This window comes from Coenobita brevimanus, chromosome 91 (genome assembly GCF_032717465.1).
Source record: "Coenobita brevimanus isolate Jiangsu-jjx chromosome 91, ASM3271746v2, whole genome shotgun sequence".
NCBI classification, from domain to species: Eukaryota; Metazoa; Arthropoda; class Malacostraca; order Decapoda; family Coenobitidae; genus Coenobita; species Coenobita brevimanus.
The window spans coordinates 7908543-7934378 of NC_137044.1; the positions used below are offsets into that span (position 1 = coordinate 7908543).

At 41.5% G+C, this 25836-nt stretch overlaps 1 protein-coding gene across 1 annotated transcript; it reads left to right on the top strand.

The window, feature by feature from the left end:
• The first annotated feature begins 2949 nt into the window (after nt 1–2949).
• LOC145411852 (putative transporter HI_0519) lies at nt 2950–25319 on the top strand. The gene is made up of 13 exons (XM_080281809.1): nt 2950–3330; nt 5470–5700; nt 9384–9488; nt 11695–11775; nt 12787–12872; nt 14910–15063; nt 17751–17945; nt 18218–18379; nt 20151–20404; nt 21793–21967; nt 23620–23778; nt 23977–24157; nt 24773–25319. The coding sequence occupies exons 1-13, from the start codon at nt 3229–3231 to the stop codon at nt 24835–24837; spliced, it is 1950 nt and encodes a 649-aa protein (XP_080137935.1). The 5' UTR covers nt 2950–3228; the 3' UTR covers nt 24838–25319.
• Nucleotides 25320–25836: the final 517 nt, after the last annotated feature.

Consider the following 25836-nt stretch of genomic DNA (forward strand, 5'->3'; position numbering starts at 1 on the left):
TGCAATATATCTGTCATCTCCTCAAGCACTAAATTACTCTCATAAACTTGATAAAATCGTTTAAACACAACAAGGGTAAAAAAGAATACGTAATCGAACTGAAGAGGTTAACATTATACAAGAACGTGCTGGACAGATTTTGAATATAGTCTCATTGGCGGACCCAGCAGGTGGGGGCAGGGGTTGGGCCGGACCCGTTTACCTTCTAAGGGTCGACAAGTTCATGATCGTGAAGGAAAATGCTCCCCTTAATAGATCTGAAGTCGTTATACGTAAAAAATAAATTAGGTAAAAGAAACGAGAGGGAAATTCCTGCATATGGTAAAGAATCTCTCTCTCCACACACACACACACACACACACACACACACACACATACATATATATATGCTATTCAGACTGAGGAAGCGCCTTACAACTGAGGGCCTTACTTAAGGTTGAATTAAACCCCTCCAATTCGAAAAATCTCTCCCGGGTTGAATAGGATCGTCTAGAGAGGAAGAATAAACAAAAAGTCTTGTGTTAGCAAGAATAAACCAATTAATGTCGTCTCCCCTATACTTATGTCACTGATACTGTGCTGTGATAACGTCAATAATATTCTGTTATATGTGCTTTACTGATGTCGCCAATATTTTGTCTTTTTTACTCACGCCATGAATGTCTCTGCTTTACTGATGTCACTGTGTCTTTAATAATGTCAATAATGCTCTTTCCTTTTTGTTTTCTTTTTTTTACCTGTGTCACCTTTAAAATGATACGTCACCATGCCACTGGCCTTTTTTTTTTCGTTTTTAGTATGACGAGAATATAACAATGATGGATTAATGTAAGGTTCGTTAATGATGAGGGAATATTGTAGGTGAGGCAGCGAGAGTATCCTTTGACCCTGCTGTGCCACTGAGAGAGAGAGAGAGAGAGAGAGAGAGAGAGAATCTTGACCTTTTGGTTTTTGTGGTGTAGGCAAGAAGTACACACACACACACACACACACACACACACACAAGGTTGGGTACAATGAACTCTCTAAGGGAAGATAAATAGTAAGATAATCAATAGTCTGAGATGGAGGCAGGTAGACGAGGTGCAATATGAGAGGTAGGTAGGTAGGTAGGTCGGTAGGTAAAGTAAGTACAGTAGAGGTAGAATCTGAGAGGTAAGGTAGTTCGGTAGATAAGTAGGGAGTTATGCAGTGTAGGTAAGGTGGAGGTAGAATGTGAGAGGTACAGTAAGGTAGTTCGGTAGATAGGTAGGTAGGCAAAAGTAGCTAAGGTATAGGTAGAATGTGAGAAAAAGTAAATTGGTAGGTAGAATAATTAAGGTAGAGGAAGAATGTAAGAGATAGGTAGGTAGGTAAGTAGGTGCATCAGGAGGTAGAGTAACTGAGGTGGCATATGAGAGGTAAATTAGCGAAGCAGTAGGAGTAACTGAAGTAGACAACAGGCCACTGAACGGAGGCCGTCCCTAGAATTTAAGTAATGTCATTAACCTCTTTTGACTGGAGGCGCCATTGATATCAAATTCTCGCTATCACCAGGCAATCTTTGGGTACTTGTGGTCGTCCCGGTGGTTTAGTGGGTTACGGCGCTCCTCTTGACTTGAGCCTGTAAGGGTTTATGTCCTAGGGTTGGTTGGGTTTTATTGCTCACATAATGCTACCCAGAGGCGAGTGAGACTGGTCACTCACCTTGAATGTCGGAACTGAGTAGCCTAGCCCCAGGCCCCTACGCTTATGATATGACAAAAAAAGGACTGGAAGATGGATGGATGGATGGTACTTGTGCAGCTGAAGGGGTTAGGTATAGCCTTAAATAACCTTTTCGCTAATGGTGATTTCTCCTAAACTGAGTATATATATAAAAAATCGTCTTTAGTTAGTAGCAAGAATAATAAGAAATAAAAATGTTATATACGTGAAGGTTAAGAATCAGTCGCGTACCTAGAGATACTTATTATTTATCCATTACAAACTGCGATGGGTGGTAAGAGAAAAAGCAACCATCCACTCACTAGATGTAATGCTAGCTCTGGGTCACTGAGTGACAAGCCAGATGATTCCCTTTAACCCAGGATTCCATCTGTGTGGGTGGTAACCATATAGCCCACAAATGGACGCCTGGCGGTATGGAATTCGACACTCCAACTTAATGAGGCCCATGAGGGTTTAATCCGAGGAGTGGTTGGGATTTACTGATCATATAATGCTTTCAGGGTAGAGCTACTGGTCACGCTCACCTGTCATCTGGACTGGCACCCTACCTCCAAGCTTTCTCTCTCCTGGTGTAACAGTAAAGGATGAAACAGTAAATGATGTAAAAATATCGTGACGGACCCTTCAAAAGTACTACCCTTACCAAGCAACACTGTCATAAATCTCTGTTAGTTTATCGGTCCTCGACGTAACTGTGCCATCATCATGATCATCATCATCATCGTCATCATCATCATCAATCATCATAAACAATCCACTGCAGAATCAAGACCTTTCCCATTTTCTTCTCTCTGACCTGTTGACCTCTAGCCTGCTCCATCCATTCCCAACTGAAAACAACTTTGTCTTCAGTGAATCGAATATTATTCACTTGTTCATCGCTTAAGTTAGTCCATTTGCAATCCCATTTTTTTTTTTTTTTTATACATGATTTGTGCAGTGACTGGTGGGCTGTGAAAGTATTGATATTTTTTTCTTCTCCCCAGGTGACTTCGAGCTACCAACATGAATGCCTTGATAATAGAAATATACTGTAGACCCAGCTGAAGGTCGAGGTCAAGAGGAAAAGCAGCTAAGGAGGAAGACAGCAGAGAAGAGGCAATCAGCTGACGGAGAGACGAAAAGAGGCGGGAGAAGAGAGGAGGGAAACCAGAGACGACGGGAGGAGGAAGGACAGAAGGAAGGAAGAAAAACAGATACAAAAAAAAAGCCATGTGTTGAGACAGAAGATTCTGAAAAAGGACAAAAAAGATAGAACGAAAAGAACAAAAGGTAAAGCAGGTCAAGAAAACAGACGTAAAGAGCAACAGAAAAAGGGGCAAGAACAGAAGTAGGGAACAACAGAAAAAAAAAATAGAGACATAACGAGCAACAGGAGAAAAGGAAACAGGGCACAAATAGAGACGTAGTGTGCAACAGGAGAAAAAAAGAAAAAGAACAGAGACATTGGGAGCAACAGGAGAAAAAACAGGGGGAGAACAGAGACATAGGGATCAAGAGGAGAAAGTATCAACCAAAATGTCTGGACACTATAATCCTGGTTTTCTGAGCGACGCGGAGGAGAAGAAGGGAGCAGCGGTGCCCATGGAAGAGATGAATGGGAAACACAGTGAGCCAGTGGTGAGCTACGTTATATTAAATTTGTTCACGCACCTTTATGTCATTACACGTTCAGTCACACCCACACGCCTAATTATTCAAACTCACACTTGCACGCCCATACCTAGTCCTTCATACCTTCATGGCCACGTCACAGCTACAGACTCACCCTGGCATGGCCGCAACACACATACATTTACACTTGCATGGCCACAACATACGTACAGGCACACTTGCATGGCCACAACACACTTACAGTTACATGCACGACCACAACACAGCTATGCATTCACACTTGCATGGCCACAACACACCTACACACACACACTTTCATAGCGACAACACAACCTACACATTGACATTTCCACACACACACACACACACACACACACACACACACACACACACACCGTGAAACATATTTTCGTCTTCGTTTTCTTCGTATATCATATCTTTTTTTAAGCTTGCCCTAATTTTCTTTTATCAGTGTCGTTTTTTATACATTCTTTTATTATGAGACACCTTTTATTTTTACTTTTAGAGGCTATTGATATAATATTTTTCTTTCGTGTTCTTTGCTCTCTCTCTCTCTCTCTCTCTCTCTCTCTCTCTCTCTCTCTCTCTCACCATTAATAACTCCACTTCCGATATTGCTTATTATCAAAGCCTTCAGTAACCCTACGTAAGTAAATATTTATCTGTATTAACTCATATTAGGCCCACTGCATGAATAGTGAGAGCCAAAGTTAACCCTCGCCACACTAGTGAAATACGAATGGGGAAGAAGTGTCTGTAGGATGGGTGATGCGCGTGAAAGTAGACGAGTGGAAGTGTTGTACTGGCTCTGTGTGTGTGTGTGTGTGTGTGTGTGTGTGTGTCGGAGTTTGTATGCAGTATGTCATCGATAAGACAACAGGGTGCGAACATTATTCAAGCATATGAGAGGACAAACTACCAACACATGAAAGGACAAACAACCAATACCCTCATAAAATGTCCTCAGCACCTTGGTCTCCAATGCCAGAGTCAGAACACAAACAAACCAAAGACCCACCACAGCTGTGTAGGAAAATCACAGGCTCTTTATACCCTAATTTCTGCTAATTATCCCTTATCACTATTTTCTGACTTGGTTTCTCCTACCCACAAACTCTTTTCTCTTACCAACTCCATTGTTCTTCCTAATTCCCTTTCTCTTATTAATTCCACTTCTTTTACTGTCTTCGTCATACCTAACTCTGTTGTTGTTACTAAATCCATTACCTTTTATAATTCCATTGTTCTTTCTGGCTTTATTCTCTTCCTCCATTGCACGGGCTAATTCGAGATTTCTTATTAACTTCGTTTCTCTTAACTCAGTTTTTCTTACAAACTTTATTTCTATTATTACGTCCATTTTTTTTTTACCATCTCCATTTCTCTTATTACATCTGTTTTTAGTCGTATCTCTTTCTCTTACTGTATTTCTCTTACATGCGCCATTCTCTCCCTGGGTACATTTACTTAGTAATTTCTCTAAACTCAGTTTCTCCTAGTGATTGTATGTGTGTGTGTGTGTGTGTGTTTTTTTTTTTCAATTTCTTAGTCAGATCATTCACTCAATGTCCTGCTGTTGAACCCCATATTTCTCCTTCAACATCTTATCCATTTGCCTCTCCCACCCACGCTGCTCTTTCCACATCTATCACACTTGTGCACACTATTACTCATCCTTCCAATGCCGTGTGGTGAATGGTGATAGTTTGGTGAAGCGGTGGTGTGTGGTGATGAATGTTTGTAGCAAATGGCTGTGTGGGGTGGATGATGATCCTGTGTGGTGAATGGTGAAGGTGTATAGTGAAGTAATGGTATGTTGTGGATGTGATGATGTGCAGTGGATAATGATGCAGTGTGGCGGATATGATGGTGTGTGGTGGATGATGATGGTGGTATGTGGTGGATAATGATGGTGTGTGGTGACTGTTGATGGTGTGTGGTGGATGTGATGGTGTGTGATGGATAATGATGGCGTGTGGTGGATGTGACTGTGTGTGTGGTACAGCTGTTTCGGGTCAACTTCCCAATGAGTAAATTTTCCAGCTGTATGTGTATTCTTCCAATCAGCAGTTCATTTCACTGTGATATCAAAACACAGACCGACTATAGTTATTCATTTTGCAGGGGCGAGTGGTGGTAGGGGCGGAGCAGCAGTACCCACCAGAGGGACAATTCGGGAAACGTTCCTCTACCTACAGCGTCTCCTTAGGTCCAAGCGAAGCCGACACGCCCCCACCCAGGGACCTGAATCCCGGGGAGGAGTACGAGGAAGAGGACGATGAGGAAGACTACAGCTTATTCTCCCTCCTGCCTGGCCATGAGGACATCAAGAAGAGCCTCAGCCATATCACAGAGGTTGGCTTGGGTTTTGTTTTGTGTTGTGAGAAGCGGTACAGCCTCATACTCATTTTGACGTGAACCCAGTGGACTGCAGGCTGAAGCTGCCCTCCTCTTGCAGTCTAACCTTCTTTCGGATGATAAAAGGGAACTGAATGTTTATGTTTTTTTTAAGGAAGAGGGAACCAAAGGCTAGGAGCCAGCAAGATTGTTTCCACCAAGAAAAATAAAAAAACAAGATAACAGCCAAATTCAAGATGTGTTGGATTTTCGGTGATCAGTGCTTGATTGTGTTTGACGTTTGTTGGTCACTTCTTGAATGTGTCTTTGTTGACCACTTATTAAATGTATTAGATACTTGTTCGTTCATGGATCTGCTAGCATGTGTTGGATATATGTTGATCCCTGATTGTGGCTGGATGTGTTGGATGCCTGTTAATCACTGCTTGAATGTGTTAGATTTTGTTGGTTACGTTATATATTTGTTGATAATGGCGTGATTATGTTCGGGTTCGCAACTGCTTGATTGTGGTAGATATTGTTAACTATTGGAATTTCGTCAGTTTCTGAGTGTGCTTAAATATATTCAGTATTAGCTGATTTGTGTGTGTGTGTGTGTGTGTGCATGAATATTAAATTTTATGTTACTGTTGACGTGTGGGTGTGCTTTGATATGATAATGGTTATTGATCAGTGAATGTGCTGGGATATGTTAGATGGTTGTTGGTACGTATGTATGCTTGAAATTCTTAAACGGCAGATTACCTGTGAGTGTCCTTGAATATTTTAAATGGTTGTTTTATCAGCTTTAATGTGCTGGATAATTGGTTGCTGTCTGGGTTGGGCGCTGTCCTGTGTGGTAAAAACGATTCCACGTCATGCACCCTGTACTGTAAACCCTCTCATGGTCGGGGCAACTACTAGTATTCTCTTCCACCCAACCACAGGTGGTTTTATACAGCTGAGTGAATCACAGAAGGCTGGCAGTGTCAGTATTGTACCATTAACCTTCTCAAAGTTGGGTCAAGTTTAGTATCTAGCCGATTCCAACTGGTGCCCGACGATTTTATGAAGCTGAAAGTGAGTCACAGGATCCTGAAAATGAAAAAAGAAAGAAAAAAAAACTGTCAATATCAGAAAGAAATTATTTACAATGGAATGCAAAGATGTACTAGAGTATTTCTGTTAATTCCAGTGACCTTGACCTTTGACCCATAACTTTCATAATCGAACTTGACCTGAGTTTAGACAGTAAGAGCTAACCTTCGAAAAAATAAAATAGATCTCTAGGTCAAGGTTTTCGGAAGGTTAGACCCCAAACAGACGGACAGGCAATCACAGACGAACGCGACCCAAAATATTACGTATCAGTTGCATGGGCGACAAGATACAAAATGAATCGCCGAGGAAGAGGTGGTAGAAACCCTAAGCTCGCGAGGTAATGGCTCTTAGGTGCTGTGTTTTAGAGTTGTATTCTTGCCAGCTTAGGAGGCTTTCTAGCACTTTTCTAACTGATATACAGGATGGTCTGTATATGGCGCACCACTCGAAACTCATCTGGCAATATTTTGTGTGTTGCTGGGATGACTTAGCCTGTGTCGCCGTGGGTTTGGCAGTGGAAGTTGGAAATGAATAGACGATGCAGGTTAGACATTGATAACACTGAGCCGTCCCCGCAACACACCGGAAATCTCCCTGCGGATTGACGGAGGAGCGCTATACAAGTACAAGGACCGACTTGAGTATTGCATATTATTCTCGTTATTCAAATGTATTCTGCTTATAAGTTTCCAAAGTCGACGAACGTTGCATAAATAACGTTCCAGAAAATATCAACGAGCAGAATCGGTAAATAAGCAGCTGTCAACTCCTTCAGCTCCATGACGTATTTGTTTTCTGCTTAATTCGTGCTGTTTTCAGGCGATAGTATTCTTCTTTATAAAGTGTTTAGCAAATGTATGAGTGAAGATAAACGTACATTAGATCCCAGAAGTGTCATGCAGGAAGGAGGCGATGATGTCCTAAATGCTCAGTATAATTCGTGGTGTCCCAAGAAAATTAATGCCTGTTGAATATTTATGATAATTGTACTGACCTGAAACTGGCACAAGCAAGCGATATAATGCATCCTCATGAAAGCAAGTTTACCGGCGTGGGGTGGAGTCAGAGAGGGTTTTGCAGTTGATATCTCCCTCGCCATGGTGTCAGATCGTTTCGCGCTAAGTGTGCACCTATAGTATATAGAGCAAGCATGGTACGTACATTTGGGGGAGGCAGGAAGGAGACGATGATGTCCTAAATGTTCATTATAACTCGTGATGTCCCAAGAAAATTAATGTATCTAGACATTGAGTTTGTGCGCGGCAGCCAGTCACTGAGCAGTTAGTGAGCGAGAGCCAGAGACAGAGTCACGGACATTCAGCGAATCAGTCAGTTGGTGGCGGAAGGATAGTGACAGAAGTCAGTGACAGGGTTAGTGAGACAGACAATGTGCGTTAGTCAGTGAAGAATGTAGTAGTCAGTCATAGAGTGAGTAAGCGACACTCAATCAGTGAACTGACAGTGAGCGTGTAGTAGTGAGTGGGGAGGGAGGTAGTGTGAGGGAGAGCAGCCAATTAGACAGAGACAGAGTCAGTAATGGACAGTCAGTGAACATTCAATGAGTCAGCCAGTGAATCAGTTAGTCAGTGATGGATGGACAGTGAGTTGGTGAGACAGACTTCAGTTAGTTAAGGACAGAGGACAGAGTAGTCAGTTAGAGAATCAGTGAGTGACAGCCAATCAGTCAGCCATTGAACAAACAGTGAACATGTAGTAGTGAGCGAGTAAGGAGGTAGCATGAGGTAGAGCAACGACTGTGTTTGGCAAGTGCACCTCAGTTGTTCCTAGAAAGAATAAAACCCTGAAGTGTTTAGCGACCTTTGGCTGACATCCTGGCCTGTCTACACGTCGTACTCGACCTGACTACGAACTTGACGGTTGTAGCAATTTGGTGTCAGGAGTGGGATGCGTTTTGAGAGATGGAGACGCAAGGACAAATTGCCAAAACTGTGGACATGTTTCTGGCATATTATATACTCGCGGTGTTGAGAGCAGAGCAAGAAACACAAAAGAAAGATATATTCATCAGTGTTGAGAGCGCAACAAGAAAAACAGAAAGAAGCCCAAGCACAACATCACACAGGACTAGAGAAATAGCTGAATGTGCAGAGACAGGAACTTCAACAACTACAAGAGAAATTTAAAGAGAGAAGCCGAGCATGGAGTCAGGTGATTGGGGAGAATCGCGAGAAGTGGTGTGAGGGGTTTCTGGATGCGACAAGGAAAATGCGGCAGCAAGAGGTGTTCCAACGTATTTTTTGTTGACTAACTTTTTTTTTTTTCCAGCTGGGGCTTTGTGTATATGTTTTTGAATGTACTGATGTGGATGTGTATGTGCCTAAATGTGTGTGTGTGTGTGTGTGTGTGTGTGTGTGTGTGTGTGTGTGTGTGTGTGTGTGTGTGTGTGTGTGTGTGTGTGTGTGTGTGTGTGTGTGTAAGAGAAAGAGAGGAACATGTGGCCGTGTATGTACTTGAATATGCTGATAGGGCTGTGTACGTGCCTGAATGTTGTGTACGTGCTCAGAAATGTAGATAGGGCTACGTACGCCTCCCTAACTGCACGAAAAGAAAATTAATGACTTGTGGTGGTGTGTGTACAGAAGTGGGAGAGGCAGCGGTGGGGGCGGCGGCTGCTTCTGGCGACGTTGGCAGCACTCTACTTCGCCTACTTCATCGCCGTCCTCGTCATACACACGCCGGTCGAGGTGAGTCAGTGGACTAGCAGAACTGACACACAGATTTGTAGTTCTAATTCTGACTCTAATTCCAGCTTTGACTCTATCTCTAGCTCTCACTTGTAGCCCTAACTCTTACTCTACCATATCTCGAGCTCAACCTCAACACTAACCATAACTCAAGCTATCACTAACTGTAACTTTATCCCTGTCTCTAAAGATTACTCTGGCTCAAGCTTTACTTTTAACTCTAGCTCATACTCTAAACTTTCAGATCTACCAAGCTTAAGATGATACACTCCTTAGCCTCATGATTTTGTTTGTTGATGGTTGAACACACACACACACACACACACACACACACACACACACACACACACACACACACACACACACACACACACACACACACACACACACACACACACACACACACACACACACACACACACACACACACACACACACACACACACACACACACACACACACACACACACACACACACACACACACACACACACACACACACACACACACACACACACACACACACACACACACACACACACACACACACACACACACACACACACACACACACACACACACACACACACACACACACACACACACACACACACACACACACACACACACACACACACACACACACACACACACACACACACACACACACACACACACACACACACACACACACACACACACACACACACACACACACACACACACACACACACACACACACACACACACACACACACACACACACACACACACACACACGGAGAGGTTTTACAGGCTCATATTTTTTTTTATTAATTACACTACCTCCTGCACTCAAGTGTACATCACACCTGAGCTCATACACACGCGTTTCAATAACACACACACACACACACACACACACACACACACACACACACACACACACACACACACACACACACACACACACACACACTCCAAAATTTCAGCCCCTTCACTGATCGAGATCACTAAGCGAAATCATCCTGGGAGAGCAAGAAGAGCTGGGAGGGACACGACCTCAAGATGAAGAGATTAATGAAGACTGTTTTTGACCACATCTCTGCTCGAGGTCTATCCCTTAACTAACCACAATAGTCTGTGTTTAGCAGCAAGACGATAAAGCATAAGTATCGCAGTGACCTGGTTAAAAATACTCGTACAGAATGGAAAAAAAAAAATCTTTTGCATGATTTCCCGTACCCCATCCGCTCTTGCTTCATGGTAATGGTAAAGTACGGTATTCCACAGTTGCCTCAGAGTTCGATGTAATGGAGTACTTTTGTAATTCCACCTCCTTTAATCCCTTACTCATTTTATTCAGGTTATCTCCAGACTATTTTATCAAGCTTAGGACAGACCTCTAGTTCGATGACGTATTTTTTCTACCCATTATTTGTCTGCTATAAATTTCCCAGACGATTTTATTCAGCTAAAGCAAACCATTAGCAATGAAAGTGTTAATGAAGGCTAAGACCACCTTCTCCAGTTCTAAAGGTATCTCCCAAAATAAATAAAATCGTCAGGTGGTGGCATGAAAACACAATAAAAGATGTCACCTGATTCAAGTGTTTATTGAAGGGCATAATTATCTAACTTCTGTTCAAAAGTTTTCATTCAAGGTAAGTACAACTGGAGATTGCAGGAGTGAAAGTGATAATACGTGATTGGATGGCAGGATTAAAGCTAGATATTTTCAACTTGGCTCAGATTTTTTTTTCATCTTTTGGAACTTATTTCACGCAACTCAGTGAATGGCAGAATAAAAATACTTTGGCTCTGCATCCTTGCCTTAGCTCTTCCTCATAAGTAGGATCACATTGTACAGAGGTTATCTTCTCTCACAACTTGGTATTCAAGATGGACAGACATGAATTATCGACCAAGTTAATGGAAAAGGAATACAGTACAGTAGTCACAGGGGCCGGAGTCGTTCGTTAATTTTATTCTTCTCGTACTCAGAACAGCCTTCGGAAATCCTGTCGGGAAAAGAGTTGACGTAAATTAAGAGTCGAAGGTGTCTCGTAAGTCTTGTGTACGTGAGCCTCTCTGCGTAGGATCGTCTATCTGTCTATCCGTCTGTGTCTATCAGTCTATCTATCTATCTGTACCTATGGTAGATGGGACAGAGATATGACATGAGCCAGTAAAATGAGTTGACTGACATGATGTTACGGTGTTGCAGGAGGAGAAATACTGGTGTGACGGTGACGGCCTACTTATCCTTATCACCGTCTTCGTTCTCCTGGGCCTCTTCTACTTCCAGGTCAGTGTCGCATCGTATCCTTTCATTAATACATTGTTATAGCAGGTAAGTATGATAAAATTCTTCCTATGTTGGGTTTTCTGATGATGATAACCATTAATGCCACCATTATTTGTTTATTATTATTTTTATTATTAGTAGTAGTAGTAGTAGTAGTTTATTTTTATTTTGCTTTTGTTGCATCGTATAACATTCTATAATTATAAGACAGAGAAATGATGCTAGCCAATTCATGCAGCAGTGGAAGCGTCTCTGCTTTCCTATGCAAGTACTGAACTTATTATTTTTTTCTTTTTAAGCTGCAGAGATTTTGCAATAGACATATGTCATCTCTTCCCATGTGTTTATTGAAAATCCAAGGTTACATTTAGCTTGCAAAATGCAGCACTGAGTATTTTACAGCACTGAATCATTGATATCACTGAACAGTTTACAGCACTGAATAATTTACCAAGACAGCTGTAAATAATTTACAGTTCTGCATAATTTACAGCAATTAATAATTTACCAAGACTGCACTGAATAATTTGCCAAAACAGCTGTGAATAATTTACAGCACTGAATGATTTACCAAGTCTGCTGCTATTTTGCAGTCGTCATCTTTCAGTTCTTCATATTTGTTCATTGGCGATTTAGTGCCTTATCATGCGTTCTAATTTTATACACTATGCTGGAAGAAAATTTTTGTAGCATCATGTTTCCATTTGTTTTTGTTTTTTGTTTTTTTTAAGCTTTCCTTCCCGCTTTATTATGCGGTATGGTTTCTCATCTGAGTAAAGGAACTATTGACCACATCTGTTTAACGACAGTAATGACGGCTGTGTTGTGTGTAAAGAAACTATTGTCTGACTAAAAGTATACAAAAGCAGTAGTAAAGCCTTTGTTGTGTGTAAAGGAACTGTTGACCGCAGCTTAATAAATGCAGTAATAACTCCTTTTTCTGTGTGTAAAAGAACTATTGACGGCAGCTGCACGAGAACGACGAACACTGACGGCCATGTTGTGTTTCAGGTGGTGAAGCCGATTTGGGGAGCCTATTTGTACGAGCACGTTGTTAAGCAGGTGGAGGCCGGGGGAGGCAAACTCTGGTCATACAGGTCAGTTTCAGGGGCATTTCAGGTCATTGAGGTCAATTTCAGGGGCATTTCAGGTCATTGAGGTCAGTTTCAGGGGCATTTCAGGTCAAAGAGGTCAGTTTCAGGGGCATTTCAGGTCATACAGGTCAGTTTCAGAGGCATTTCAGGTCATACTGGTCAGTTTCAGGGGCATTTCAGGTCATACAGGTCAGTTTCAGGGGTATTTCAGGTCATACAGATTAGTTTCAGGGGTATTTCAGGTCATACAGGTCAGTTTCAGGGGCATTTCAGGTCATACAGGTCAGTTTCAGGGGCATTTCAGGTCATACAGGTCACTTTCAGGGGCATTTCAGGTTGTGCAGGTCAGTTTCAGGGGCATTTCAGGTCATGCGGGTTAGTTCCAGGATGATATCTGGTCATACAGGTCAGCTTCTGGGGATTTCACGCCAATTCAGTAATGCAGGTCAGTTTTTGGGTCATTCCAGGTCATATTACATCATATAGGTCAAGTTCAGGGGCACCTTCAGGTCGTGATAGACTATGCAGGTCATTTCAGGGGCAGTTCAGGCCATGTCATATCACACAGGTCAAGCTCAAGGGTACTCTGAATCAAAATAAGTTATACATATAATCTTAAGGGCCATTTCAGGTCATACAGGTAACATTCAGGGTCATTTCAGGTCATAATAGGTCACACAGACCAATTTTAAAGGTAAGTCAGGCCACGTCAGGTCAAATAGGTGTATGGTATGTAGGAGGACTGTTGGGCCTTGGGAGCAGGTTGTGAAGCCTATGCCCAGAGTTGGACACACACACACACACACACACACACACACACACACACACACACACACACACACACACACACACACACACACACACACGCACACACACACGCACGCACGCACGCACGCACGCACGCACGCGCACACACACACACACACACACACACACACACACACACACACACACACACACACACACACACACAAAGTAAGTTTTTGTAATTTCAGGTCATATCAGGTCATACATGTCAGTGAAAAGGTCACTTCAGTCATTTAAGGTCACGTAGATAAGTTCTTGTCATTTCAGGTTGTTAGGTCGTGAACCTGTTTTTTTTTTCTTTTTGTTTCTGCAAGGAAGAAAAAAACAAACGCTTGAAGTCAGCATGAGTGTTCCATCTAAGAAAAAAATTTGTATACCATTTCATATTAGGTATACGTCTCAGTTCTTAGGTCATGTTAAAGTATACAGATCTATTTTCAAGCCATTGCAGATCGGTTCTTGAGTCAGTTCAGGTAATTTCTTAAGACATCATTGGTCATGGAGGGAAAGTTTTGTCATTTCAAGTTATACAGAGTTGTTCTTAAGTTATCCAGGTCGATTCTCGGGTCAGTTCAGGTCATTTCAGTTCTGGGTGCAGATTTTTTTGTAAGAGTGTATGATGTTGTGCATACTTTGTGTGTGTGTGTGTGTGTGTGTGTGTGTGTGTGTGTGTGTGTGTGTGTGTGTGTGTGTGTTCAGAATATTATGTATACGTGTGTGTAAGATAATGAGTGTGTGCACGAGCGTGTTCGTGCGCTCGCATGTGTTTGTGTGTATAAGTGTGTGTACATGCGTCTGTGTGCACGTACAGAATATTATGTATGCATTTTGTAAGGTAATGTGTGTGCGTGTGAGTGTGCGTGCGCGCGCGTGCGTCTGCGTGTGCGCGCACGCGCGTGGTGGAAGTTGTGTGTGCATGAAGCAAGTGTTACTGAGTATGATTGTGTGTGTGTGTGTGTGTGTGTGTGTGTGTGTGTGTGTGTGTGTGTGTGTGTGTGTGTGTGTGTGTGTGTGTGTGTGTGTGTGTGTGTGTGTGTGTGTGTGTGCGCGCGCGCGGTGGAAGTTGTGTGTGTGTATTAAGCAAGTGTTACTGAGTATAATTATATGTGTGCACCTTTGTGCATGAAATTGCAGAATACTGTGTACGTATGCATATGTACCTAATGTTATTATGCAGGACATTATGAGTAGGCTACGTATGTGTAAATAATTTGTATGTGTGTGTGCGTGCAGGGGTGTGCGGTGGTTGGTGTGCGCGGGTCTGGTGTTGGCTCTGGTGGTGTTCCTGGTGGTGGACGCCTGGTTGGAGCCGCATCGCCTCGTCTCAATATTCGGCATCTTCGTCCTGATCCTCTTCGGCTTCGTCTTCTCCAAGGCCCCCAGAAAGGTCAGTCACGGAGGTCATAAACTTGCAGATTCACATGCATTTCATACACTCAAAGACACAGCACAAACATACATATGCAGTACACATGAACATGTATATATACTCAGACATACAAGCACACATATACCCATATAGTTACACAAGTACACACATACATATACATGTATACAGTCACAAGTACATATACATATAAACATACATCTGTACAGCACATACACACGGCATTGTACATAGAGACACACAAACAAAACCAAGCAAATACACAACATTTATAATACCTAAAATTGTTGTAATATCCATTAAAATTGATATACAGAGCCATTTATGTCTCTGAGTCAGTTTAATAAAACTAGTTTTTATACACTGTACTATTTTTCTCGGTGACTCATATTTTTCATCGATATTTAACTTTGTATAAAATGTTTGTCATATTTTTTTTTCACCTGCTTTCAATTTTTGGAATAGATTCTCCTTGAATGTATACTAGTTTAACTAAAGAAATGCGTCTTGTTGAACACATTGTCATGGTTTGCTTACTGTAAGTTTATTTGCATTTATTAATAACTACAGAATGAAGAGGAAGAAAATAGTGTGTCAGATGCCTGGAAGTAGAGTAGGTGAAAAACTGTGAAGGAACAAGGTGGAAAAGCATGTCAGGGAAGGCGTGATTTCAGCGAGAAGTGATAATGTGAAACTCAGCCAAATAAGATTCGATTTTGGGTAAAAGTACAGCCACATGGTGATAAAAAATATTAGCAAAATTTCCTCGGAAGAAAGTAAGAGGGAGGTTGAGAGAAAAAGAGGAGAAAGTAGACCAGGGAAAGGTGGAGAGAAAGATGGAGAGAAAATTGGAGTATGAAGGAGAAATGGGTTGTAACCGACGAGGAACAGAAATGCCTTTACGTGGACTGATACCTAAAGAGATAGACTGATGTACAGATAGAAAAATACAGGTAAATAGCTTGACAGGTGGATGGGTGGATTGATGGGTGGGTGGGTTGATGATTTAATATGACAAATAGACACTTGCTTGAACGGATAGATTGATAAATATAGAGATAGATAACAAGAGAGAGAGAGAGAGAGGTATAATATTAACGCGTACCTTGTCCATTATATATAAAAACATAAAAAAAAAATGCTGAACTGCAATCCTTCCACCCTTCATTTCTCAGACAATATGTGCTGTATTCTTTCTGCTTACAGACGATTTCTCTCAGCCCAGGAGAGAATTTCTGAAGTGAATTGGTTAGATATAGCCTTCCTTCAACCTCTCACTCCTAAGTAGAATAAAATCGTCTGGTAATAACAAATGTGAAGTAAAAATGACGACCTCGAGGGGTTAAGGGTTGTCTCGTTAGTAAAGACAAGCGCTTAGACTGTGAGTGGAGTGACAGGAAAGGGAGTGGCTGTGTGCGCGCGCGCGCGCGCGTGTGCGTGCGTGCGTGTGTGTGTGTGTGTGTGTGTGTGTGTGTGTGTGTGTGTGTGTGTGTGTGTGTGTGTGTGTGTGTGTGCGCGCGCGTTTGTTTCTGTGTGCGTGTGTGGTCTTAATTGTAGACAGCATTTTCTAACTAACCTCATTTTTACAGGACTGAGGCGTGCAACTAACATCCGTCTGTTATTACTATCTTATCATACATTTCTTTAAATTTGTGAATAATATTGGCTGTCAGATTTAAATATTTGTGCAACTTTTGTCATATGCATCTCCGTGTGTACAGAATGGTCCATATATAAAGCTTTTCTTTCACACCAGATGTTAAGTTCCTGTGTTTTGCGGGGACGGCTTAGTCAGAGTTATCAGTGTCAAACCTGCTTTATTTATTTATATCTACCTCCCACCTCCTCAACCAGCCCACCCCAGCAGACTGAGCCGTCCCCACAACACACAAGATACCGCCTGGCTAGATTTCATTGGAGCCATATTGACAGACCACCCTCTAGGCTACGTCATTCATCCATTTCTCGTCTTTGCCCATTCATTTCCTTCCTCAACTTCCGTACCTTGTTTATTCGCGCACTGACTTAACAATTTTTTTTTTCACACTCCTCTGACACATCATTAGCTGAATAAAATCATCTGGTTTTAGCTGAAATAAAAAATACCAGAGAAAATACAACCATGAGTAGGTTAATGGTACCGATATTAACACTCACACTTCCCTGGTTCATTGTTTGCTGATTAAAATCGTCTGGGGTTAGCTGGAATAAAAATAACCAGAGACGATGCGACCACAGGAGTAAAATTCACATAAGTAACTGTACACAGGTATGGTGGAGGCAGGTGAAGTGGGGGATGGACCTACAGTACTTGGTGGGACTGGTCATGATGCATCTTCGTATATGCTTTGTTTATTCATATCTTTTCCGTCTTTTACTGTGCTTCTTCAACTTCTGTATTTCGTTTATTCGTCCATTCTGTTCCAGTACATAATATTTACGTCTGTATGCAGGTGCGTGGAGGCAAGCAGTGGGGGGAATGTACCAACAGTTACATTACTTTACATTATATTGATATCTCTATCTGTACACAGATGATCATGAAGCGAGTGAAGATGTGGGAGATGTACGTAAAATGCTTGTTTGGTCTTCTCTTCGTTAGTTCTTCTGCCTCCTAAACCTCCATACGTCGCTTGTTCACACATTCACTTACATTAAGTAATATTCATGCCTGGAATCGTACACAGGTGCGGTGGAGGCATGTGGCGTGGGGGTTGGGCCTACAGTTCGTGCTGGGTCTGATCATCCTGCGCTGGCCGCTGGGTAAGGCCGTCTTCGAGTGCGCCGGGGATAAAATCGCCACCTTCCTCGCCTTCACCGACCAAGGCTCTGGTTTTGTCTTTGGCAGGCTCGTTACAAATGGCTTCATACTTGCATTTAAGGCAAGTAATATTTCGATACAAGATCCAGTCAATCTGAGTAGTTTATAATGGTAAATGATTCCGTTTAGTATACGATATTTTATTTACTAGTATTGATGTCGACAAACTTGGAATATCTTTACTATGAGATAGAAATACAGAAAATAGAAAATTTTTCGCATAAATACTAGTGTCTTACTCTGTACATAACTTAGAGAAGGCAAGGGGATGGTATGGAATGGAGTCTTTGCTTGAAGATTGTTTATTATTACTTTTTTTTTTTCTTTTTACAGGTGTTGACGGTGATCTTGTTCTTCAGCTTCTGCATTCAAATTCTGTACTACTGGGGCGTGATGCAGTGGGTAGTTCTCAAGCTGGGATGGTTCCTGCAGGTCACCATCGGCACCACCGCCTGTGAGAGTGTCAACGCTGCCGCCAACATCTTCCTCGGACAGGTCAGCTCAGTAGACACGCCTGGAAATGTCTGCCTAGCAAGACTCATTACACTGCTTCACACAGACACACAAAGCAGATATACGCGCAGCCTATTCACAGATGACGAAATTACGAACGACTCATAGTTATGTAGAAATCTTTTATATCAGTAATATAGCTACAGGTTTGAACCACTTGGCAAGCACTAAATCAGCTGCCGTACAGACAATGAAAATGTACCCATACTTAAATACTTGTAGCTTCCGGCTTCTTCATGTCATTCCAACTTAAGGAAGTTCCTCTGACCACTCTGATAACAGACCAATTGCTGTCACGTCTTCTCTTGGTAATGTATGTGAGATTGTAATCAATAAGCACATTATTAAACATCTTCAATCCAACAACTTAATTAGTGATATACAGTATGATTTTCACCACGAGAGATCCACTGTTGATAATTCTAAAGCTTTTGACAAAGTGTGTCACTGTTCCCTACTGTCCAAACTCCCTTGCTATGGCCTGTCATCTTGTGTTCCTCTGATTCCCTCCTATCTTAGCGACAGAAAGATAAGAGTAAAAGTAGATGATGTATATTCCAATATCTACACGATTAATGCCGGCCTGCCACAAGGATCAGTTCTGGCTCCAGCCCTGTTCCTAATTCATATTAATGATCTATTACTTGTTACCCATAATCCCATTCCTTCATGAGTTTAATATCTCTAACTAACAACTCAGTACAGCAATCTCCATAAATCAAGACTAATCTAAGATCACGGAATGGGGACAAAATAACATTGTATTAATAACGCTAGGAAAAACAAGTACAGTATATACAATTTACTAATAGACAGTTATCGCCTGATTCTTGTATTAACTTCATTGCTACTAATATTCCTATCGCTAAAAGTATTTTAATTCTCCGTGTTTCACTTAACAGTGCCGTCAGCAGGACCTTTCATGTTACATCACTTGCTAAAACTACATCAAAGAAACTTGTATTATTGTACAGAGTCCATAACTTCTTCAGTGACGAGCAGTTAGCTATGATTTACAAGTCATGTGCACTCTCAGCTGGAATATTTCGTACTCTTGTGAAATAGATGTAGAGAGGTTGCACTAAAACAACTGGACAATATTCAGAACAAAGCTATTAGAATTATTAATAACTCTACTGTTACCAGTAAAACTACCTCTCCTACAGGTAAGAAGGAATGTTGCCTCCCTTGCATTATTCTACAGATACTTTTATGGCAAATTCTCAGACAATGTTGCATCCATTGTGCCACCTCTCCACGCCTTCCTCCATGCTATGCGGGCATCTGATAGCGCTCATGACTGGGCTGTCACACTGCCATATTGCAGAACTTCTGCCTATCAGAATCCTTTTATTCCCTGAACTGCATCTCTTTGGAACTCTCTTTCCCAGAGTGATTTCCCCCCAAACTTCAACCTACTTCTGTTCAAGTCCAACTGTTACAGATTGTTTAAGAATGGAGGATACCTGTAATCAGGTCTATGGATTATTATTTTATTCTTTTGTTTTTCCTTCCTCTGTTATGTTATTTAAGAAAAAAGAAAAAAGAAACCTACGGAGTGCAAGGCATGGATTAGTGATGTGAGAACTAGGAATTTTGATTTAAGTAAGGTGGCAGCTATGATATACCAGCATGTATCACCTCTTTACTTATTTGCTCTGATGTCAGTGTAAAACAAGTTGCTGTTAACAAACACCTTCGAGACCACTAAATTGCATTATTATCTATAGTAATGGCATTTTTCTCGCAACAGACAGAGGCGCCATTATTGGTAAAGCCATACATCCCGCTCATGACCAAGTCGGAGTTGCACGCTGTCATGACCGGCGGCTTTGCCACCATTGCTGGGTCTGTTTTAGCTGCCTACATCGCCTTCGGTGTGGACCCGTCTCATTTGCTCTCAGCCTCCGTCATGAGTGCTCCAGCAGCCCTCGCCTTCGCCAAACTCTTCTACCCAGAGACCAAGCAGTCCAGAACTGGTGTTAAAGATATTAAAGCTGTACCTGGGTAAGAGACAGTATCTGAATGACCTCTATTATAGTCACCCTTTAGTTGGATATTGATTTATGTAAGTTTTTGTTTTCAGTATACTGTCATTAGCTAACAGTTTCATGTTACAGATACAGCAAAAGCAGTACATGACATGTGAGAAAATGTCATTACTTTTGCATTTAGAAACTACTGATCATGACAGCCTATATAAGTCCTTTTACCCAGTGACAGCTTTCCATGTGCCGTGATTCTGGGTAATTTACTTCCTCAATTCCTTAGTCTGGAGATCTCCATGTAGGATTCCACCCCATGTCTTCCTCAATCTGCCTCAGGACATTCTTCCCTCTATATTCTCATTTGTAGCCTCCTCAGCTAGTCATCTACCTTCCTTTCGACTTGTCCAGACCATCTCAGTCTATGAGTCTGCATCATTTCTCTCATATATTTTATGCCAAATATCTCTCGCAGGGCACTGTTCTCATTAATGTCATTCAGTGAGATACTACTCATCTATCTCAACATTCTCATTTCTGTGCTTTCCAATCTGCATGTATCCTCTTCTCTTACAGGCCAAATCTCTGTCATACAAGCATAGCACTTTTCACATATGTTTTGTAGAGAGTGCTTTTGGCACGAAAAAAGAGCCCCATCATAATCAAGAAAATTAATGTTCTCAATTTCTCCCACCCACCTATCATTTTAGCAATGAAACCAGCCTCTGCTGCTCCTCTGTCACTCAATATGTTCTCCAGATAACAAAATTCTTCCATGTTCTACAACTGACTGTCTCCTCAATCGACACTTCCTTTTGTCCACAGCCCAGATACCCCTACATATTACACATTGAACTTTTCTCGCAGTTTGCAGTTAACATCAATGCATCTTTATATGGACCCTTCATTTACTAGTTATCCAGTCAATAAGTTTCTCCCAGCTCCCTGTTTAGACGTAGCACAAAACCACAAACTTCATTCCACATGACCTCCCCCACACCTACAGACCATGACCTTTGTTTTACCAGTATTAACTTCAGTCTGATACTGTCAAACAAGTAATACTGCATGTGTCATAGCTCCTCTTCCCACAGATTCAACTTTACGTCATTTTTATGTGTGTCCTTTCTTATCATGCTTTCAGTGATACTTTCCATAACTTTCGTTGTCTTATTTACTCACTGTAATTACATCTCTCCATTGCATCATCCGTACCTAAGTATGCTTTTACAGTAACGTTCCTCGACCATTTCCTAAGTAGCTTCTTTCATTACAACTGCAGTTAACAGATCAGTTATTATATTTGCTATGTCGTTAAATGATATTTTTTATAGCATCATTGATAATTGTATCATGTGAGGTTATAGAGATGAGATAACGGAAACCTCCATGGTGACTATACTGTTACAGGGATGAAGTTAATTGGCTCCATGCCGCCATGATAGGGGTAACCAACGCCATCCCTCTGGTCGCCAACATCGCCGCCAACCTGATCGCCTTCTACGCCTTCATTGCATTCTGCAGCCACGTCTTTGACTGGACCTGTACGCTGGCTGGTGCTGAACCCGGAGTGTGTTCTCTTGAGGTTAGCTAGGCCTGACGTCTAAAACTGTTGATCATGGGGAAAGAAAATGACCCACAGTATATGTTGCCTAGCTGAAAATATGTAGAGAGTGTGGAAACAGAGTATTCAGAATGTTAATAATGCATTTCATACAGAATGGAAGAGATTGTGTGGAGCAGTGAAAGTTGTGTTACGAGCCAGTGGAGCACACTAAAATGTGACCTCTTTAAAGCAGCAGACAGTCTGTGGCTGAGCAAAAGAACTGTTAAGTTACAAAATATTGATGATGGAATGTTGTATAATGAGGGGAATTGGCTGAAGCACTGTACAGGGCTCATTGTGGAAGGACTAGCTCCGGTGAACAGGTGTGGAATGAGATACAGAAATGAGACCTTAGGATTAGGGACGTTGACCAGGATGCTGCAGGAGACCTTGCATCTCAGAAAAAGCTATCACGTTACGGAGCCGACCCTATTAGCATAGCAAACTGCCTTTCAAATGTATGTACCGGTATGTATGTATGTATGCATATGTATGTATGTATCAGGGAGTACGAGTTGTATAATGGGAGCCGAATAATGAAAAGTCCATCTAACGCTATAAATATGCTGAAAGAGTATGCAATGAACAGTAAATTAATATTCGTTTCTGGCCCACATAAAATGTAAAGAGCTCACCTCTTAGGAAATTTGTGTTTATGTGATCAGTGAATCTTCCTGAAAATGCTCCCACACAAGCAGGAGGTAGACGATACTGGGGTGAAGCTCGCTTGGGTGTCGGTTTGAAATGTAGTGTGGGAGAGATGCGTAGAGAAATAGGGGTAAGCTGGGGATTGTGAGCGGAGGAGGACTTCCTTATAGACTAACATTTCTGCCAGTATTTCAAGTTCCAGACTAACGGGAGACGATAGTTGTCACCAGAATTGTTTGAAATGTACCTTTCGTCTGTCATTGAGGGTGATCTCATATACCAGTGATAGTTATTGCTGTTTTTCAATAAGAAATAGCATGTTAAAATAACCAAAGAATATGAGTTAGTATCGCACAGAGAGAGAGAGAGAGAGAGAGAGAGAGAGAGAGAGAGAGAGAGAGAGTGTGTGTGTGTGTGTGTGTGTGTGTGTGTGTGTGTGTGTGTGTGTGTGTGTGTGTGTGTGTGTGTGTGTGTGTGTGTGTGTGTGTGTGTGTGTGTGTGTGTGTGTGTGTGTGTGTGTGTGTGTGTGTGTGTGTGTGTGTGTGTGTGTGTGTGTGTGTGTGTGTGTGTGTGTGTGTGTGTGTGTGTGTGTGTGTGTGTGTGTGTGTGTGTGTGTGTGTGTGTGTGTGTGTGTGTGTGTGTGTGTGTGTGTGTGTGTGTGTGTGTGTGTGTGTGTGTGTGTGTGTGTGTGTGTGTGTGTGTGTGTGTGTGTGTGTGTGTGTGTGTGTGTGTGTGTGTGTGTGTGTGTGTGTGTGTGTGTGTGTGTGTGTGTGTGTGTGTGTGTGTGTGTGTGTGTGTGTGTGTGTGTGTGTGTGTGTGTGTGTGTGTGTGTGTGTGTGTGTGTGTGTGTGTGTGTGTGTGTGTGTGTGTGTGTGTGTGTGTGTTTGTATTCCCACGTAGACATATTATAAATCAGATGGAAAGGTATATTTCAAATATTACTGAATAAATGTTTGTTACTGACACATGTTTGCATTTGACAGAGTCTCTTCGGATGGATCTTCATGCCGTTGGCCTGGGTGATGGGGGTGGACTGGTCCGAGTGCGACAAAGTGGGCGAACTTATTGGTCTCAAGACCATTGTTAACGAGTTCGTCGCTTACAAGACACTCGCAGATATGAAGAAAGCGGGACAACTGTCGGTATGTGGTCAAGTGTTGTTACAAGTTCTGCAACATCACTGTAAATCTTCCACTGTTTCGCAGTAAATAATTCTGTACAGGTGGTTGCGGTCAAGTACTGTACTGACATTCTTATCTTGTTAAAGGCAGTGTCAGTTTAAGCAATTAACTGTGTAAAACTAGTTTATGGACTTCACTGTATGATTGTTCTGTTAACAGAAACGTGCTGAGATCATCGCCACGTACGCGCTATGTGGCTTCAGCAACATCAGTTCTATTGGTATTAACCTGGGCGGGTTCAGCGCTATGGCCCCCTCCCGGCGTGGTGACCTGGCCAGGGTTGTGGTGAGAGCCATGATCGCCGGCAGTTGTGCATGTTTCCTCACCGCATGCATCGCCGGTACGTTGCAGTATTACTTGCCTTGTGTCTACTGAAGGAAGAAAATTGCATCTGGACATATAACAGTATTATGGTAGAATAAATGTTGTGAATTGTACCTAAATTCTTCATTCTGTCAGTCTGATGAGTTACAAAGCAGGATGAAACTGCTCTATCAGATCTCAACACCAGCCTTGTCAGAAGGTTCCCTCAGTTGAATAAAAGCATCTGACAGTAGCTGTGATATACTTGTTAAGTCTTTCAGTGTTATTTCAGTGATGAGTGTGAAAGTCGCACTCCACTTCCCATAGGGGAAGCGGAGTTACATGAGTAGTGACAGTTAGACTGGAGAGGCCGTTTGGATCTAACTGTGAACTGAAATTTGACAGTAATAAATGCTGCTACATAAAACTAATTAATAAATACAGCTAAAACAGATACCAATTACACTATTGTAAACAAACTCGGTCACTCTCCATTTATTGTACTTTATATCGTAAATGTAATCACCAGTAGCCAGCGGTATCATCACTGTGTGTGTGAAAAGTATAAGCTTCGAACATCAGCGTAATTCTTCACTTTGATATAGAAAATGAGTGAAATATTTCTATTATTTATTCTTTTTTTTTTTTCCAGGTACTTTGCTGAGTGAAATAACTCCTGATGAAACTGCTCCCACCAACGCCACCTTCACTAGCTGAATCTCCTCCTTCTTTACTTACCTCCTTCATGGAATTATTTTAAAACAACTCCTTTTTTTTTTACTGTATGAGTGGTCGTTGGCTGAGTGTTGAGGAATTGTGGAATTGCTGCGGTAGAAATAATGGTGTACATAGTAAAAACGATGGCCCCCAGTGCCGTTTTATTTTTATTTGATCTCATTTTGAGACATTATTTTTTTAATGGTAATCTCATTTTATAAACATACTGTATTAAAAGAATATTGTCATAATAGCTTGTTGCTCAGTGTTCAGTGAAATTAGTAATATACCGATTCGTTATCAGCTGTGCAGCAGTTGGAGTCGCAAATGTTAGAATAATACTCATTAGGCAGTCTTTCATCCATGTTTCATTATACATATGAATTGTCTAATTTCATCGTACACATGAATTTTTAATATTAATAATTTCCTTACCTTTAAGCAGTATAATTTTTAGATGTATATATTTAAATAAATTTCATATACGATTACGATTTTATATATATATATATATATATATATATATATATATATATATATATATATATATATATATAAAACTTTAGAAGGATTGCTATATGCAGAAATTTACGAAGCTTAATACATGTTCTGCATATCCGTTTGTAATTGTATTTTAGCTCTGTTGATATATCTTATGTTAATATACGTTGAATATATAAAACTTCACTTTTTTTCCACCAGTGACAACAAAATTCTTTCGAAACTGATGGCAGTTTGTGTGTGTGTGTGTGTGTGTGTGTGTGTGTGTGTGTGTGTGTGTGTGTGTGTATTATGTAATCTCCCACAGCTGCTATCCATATTCACCTCCGTAATTAGGTCTGGGTGAGGAGTACCTAGTGTTGCCATCTCTTTCACATATACAGGGTTTTAACTAGCTTGAACTTCCTAAGGAGAGGATTGTAGCTGATATATATTTCTTATCTGACATTAGATGAAAACTATTATCCAACCAAATAGTTGAACATACATACATACATA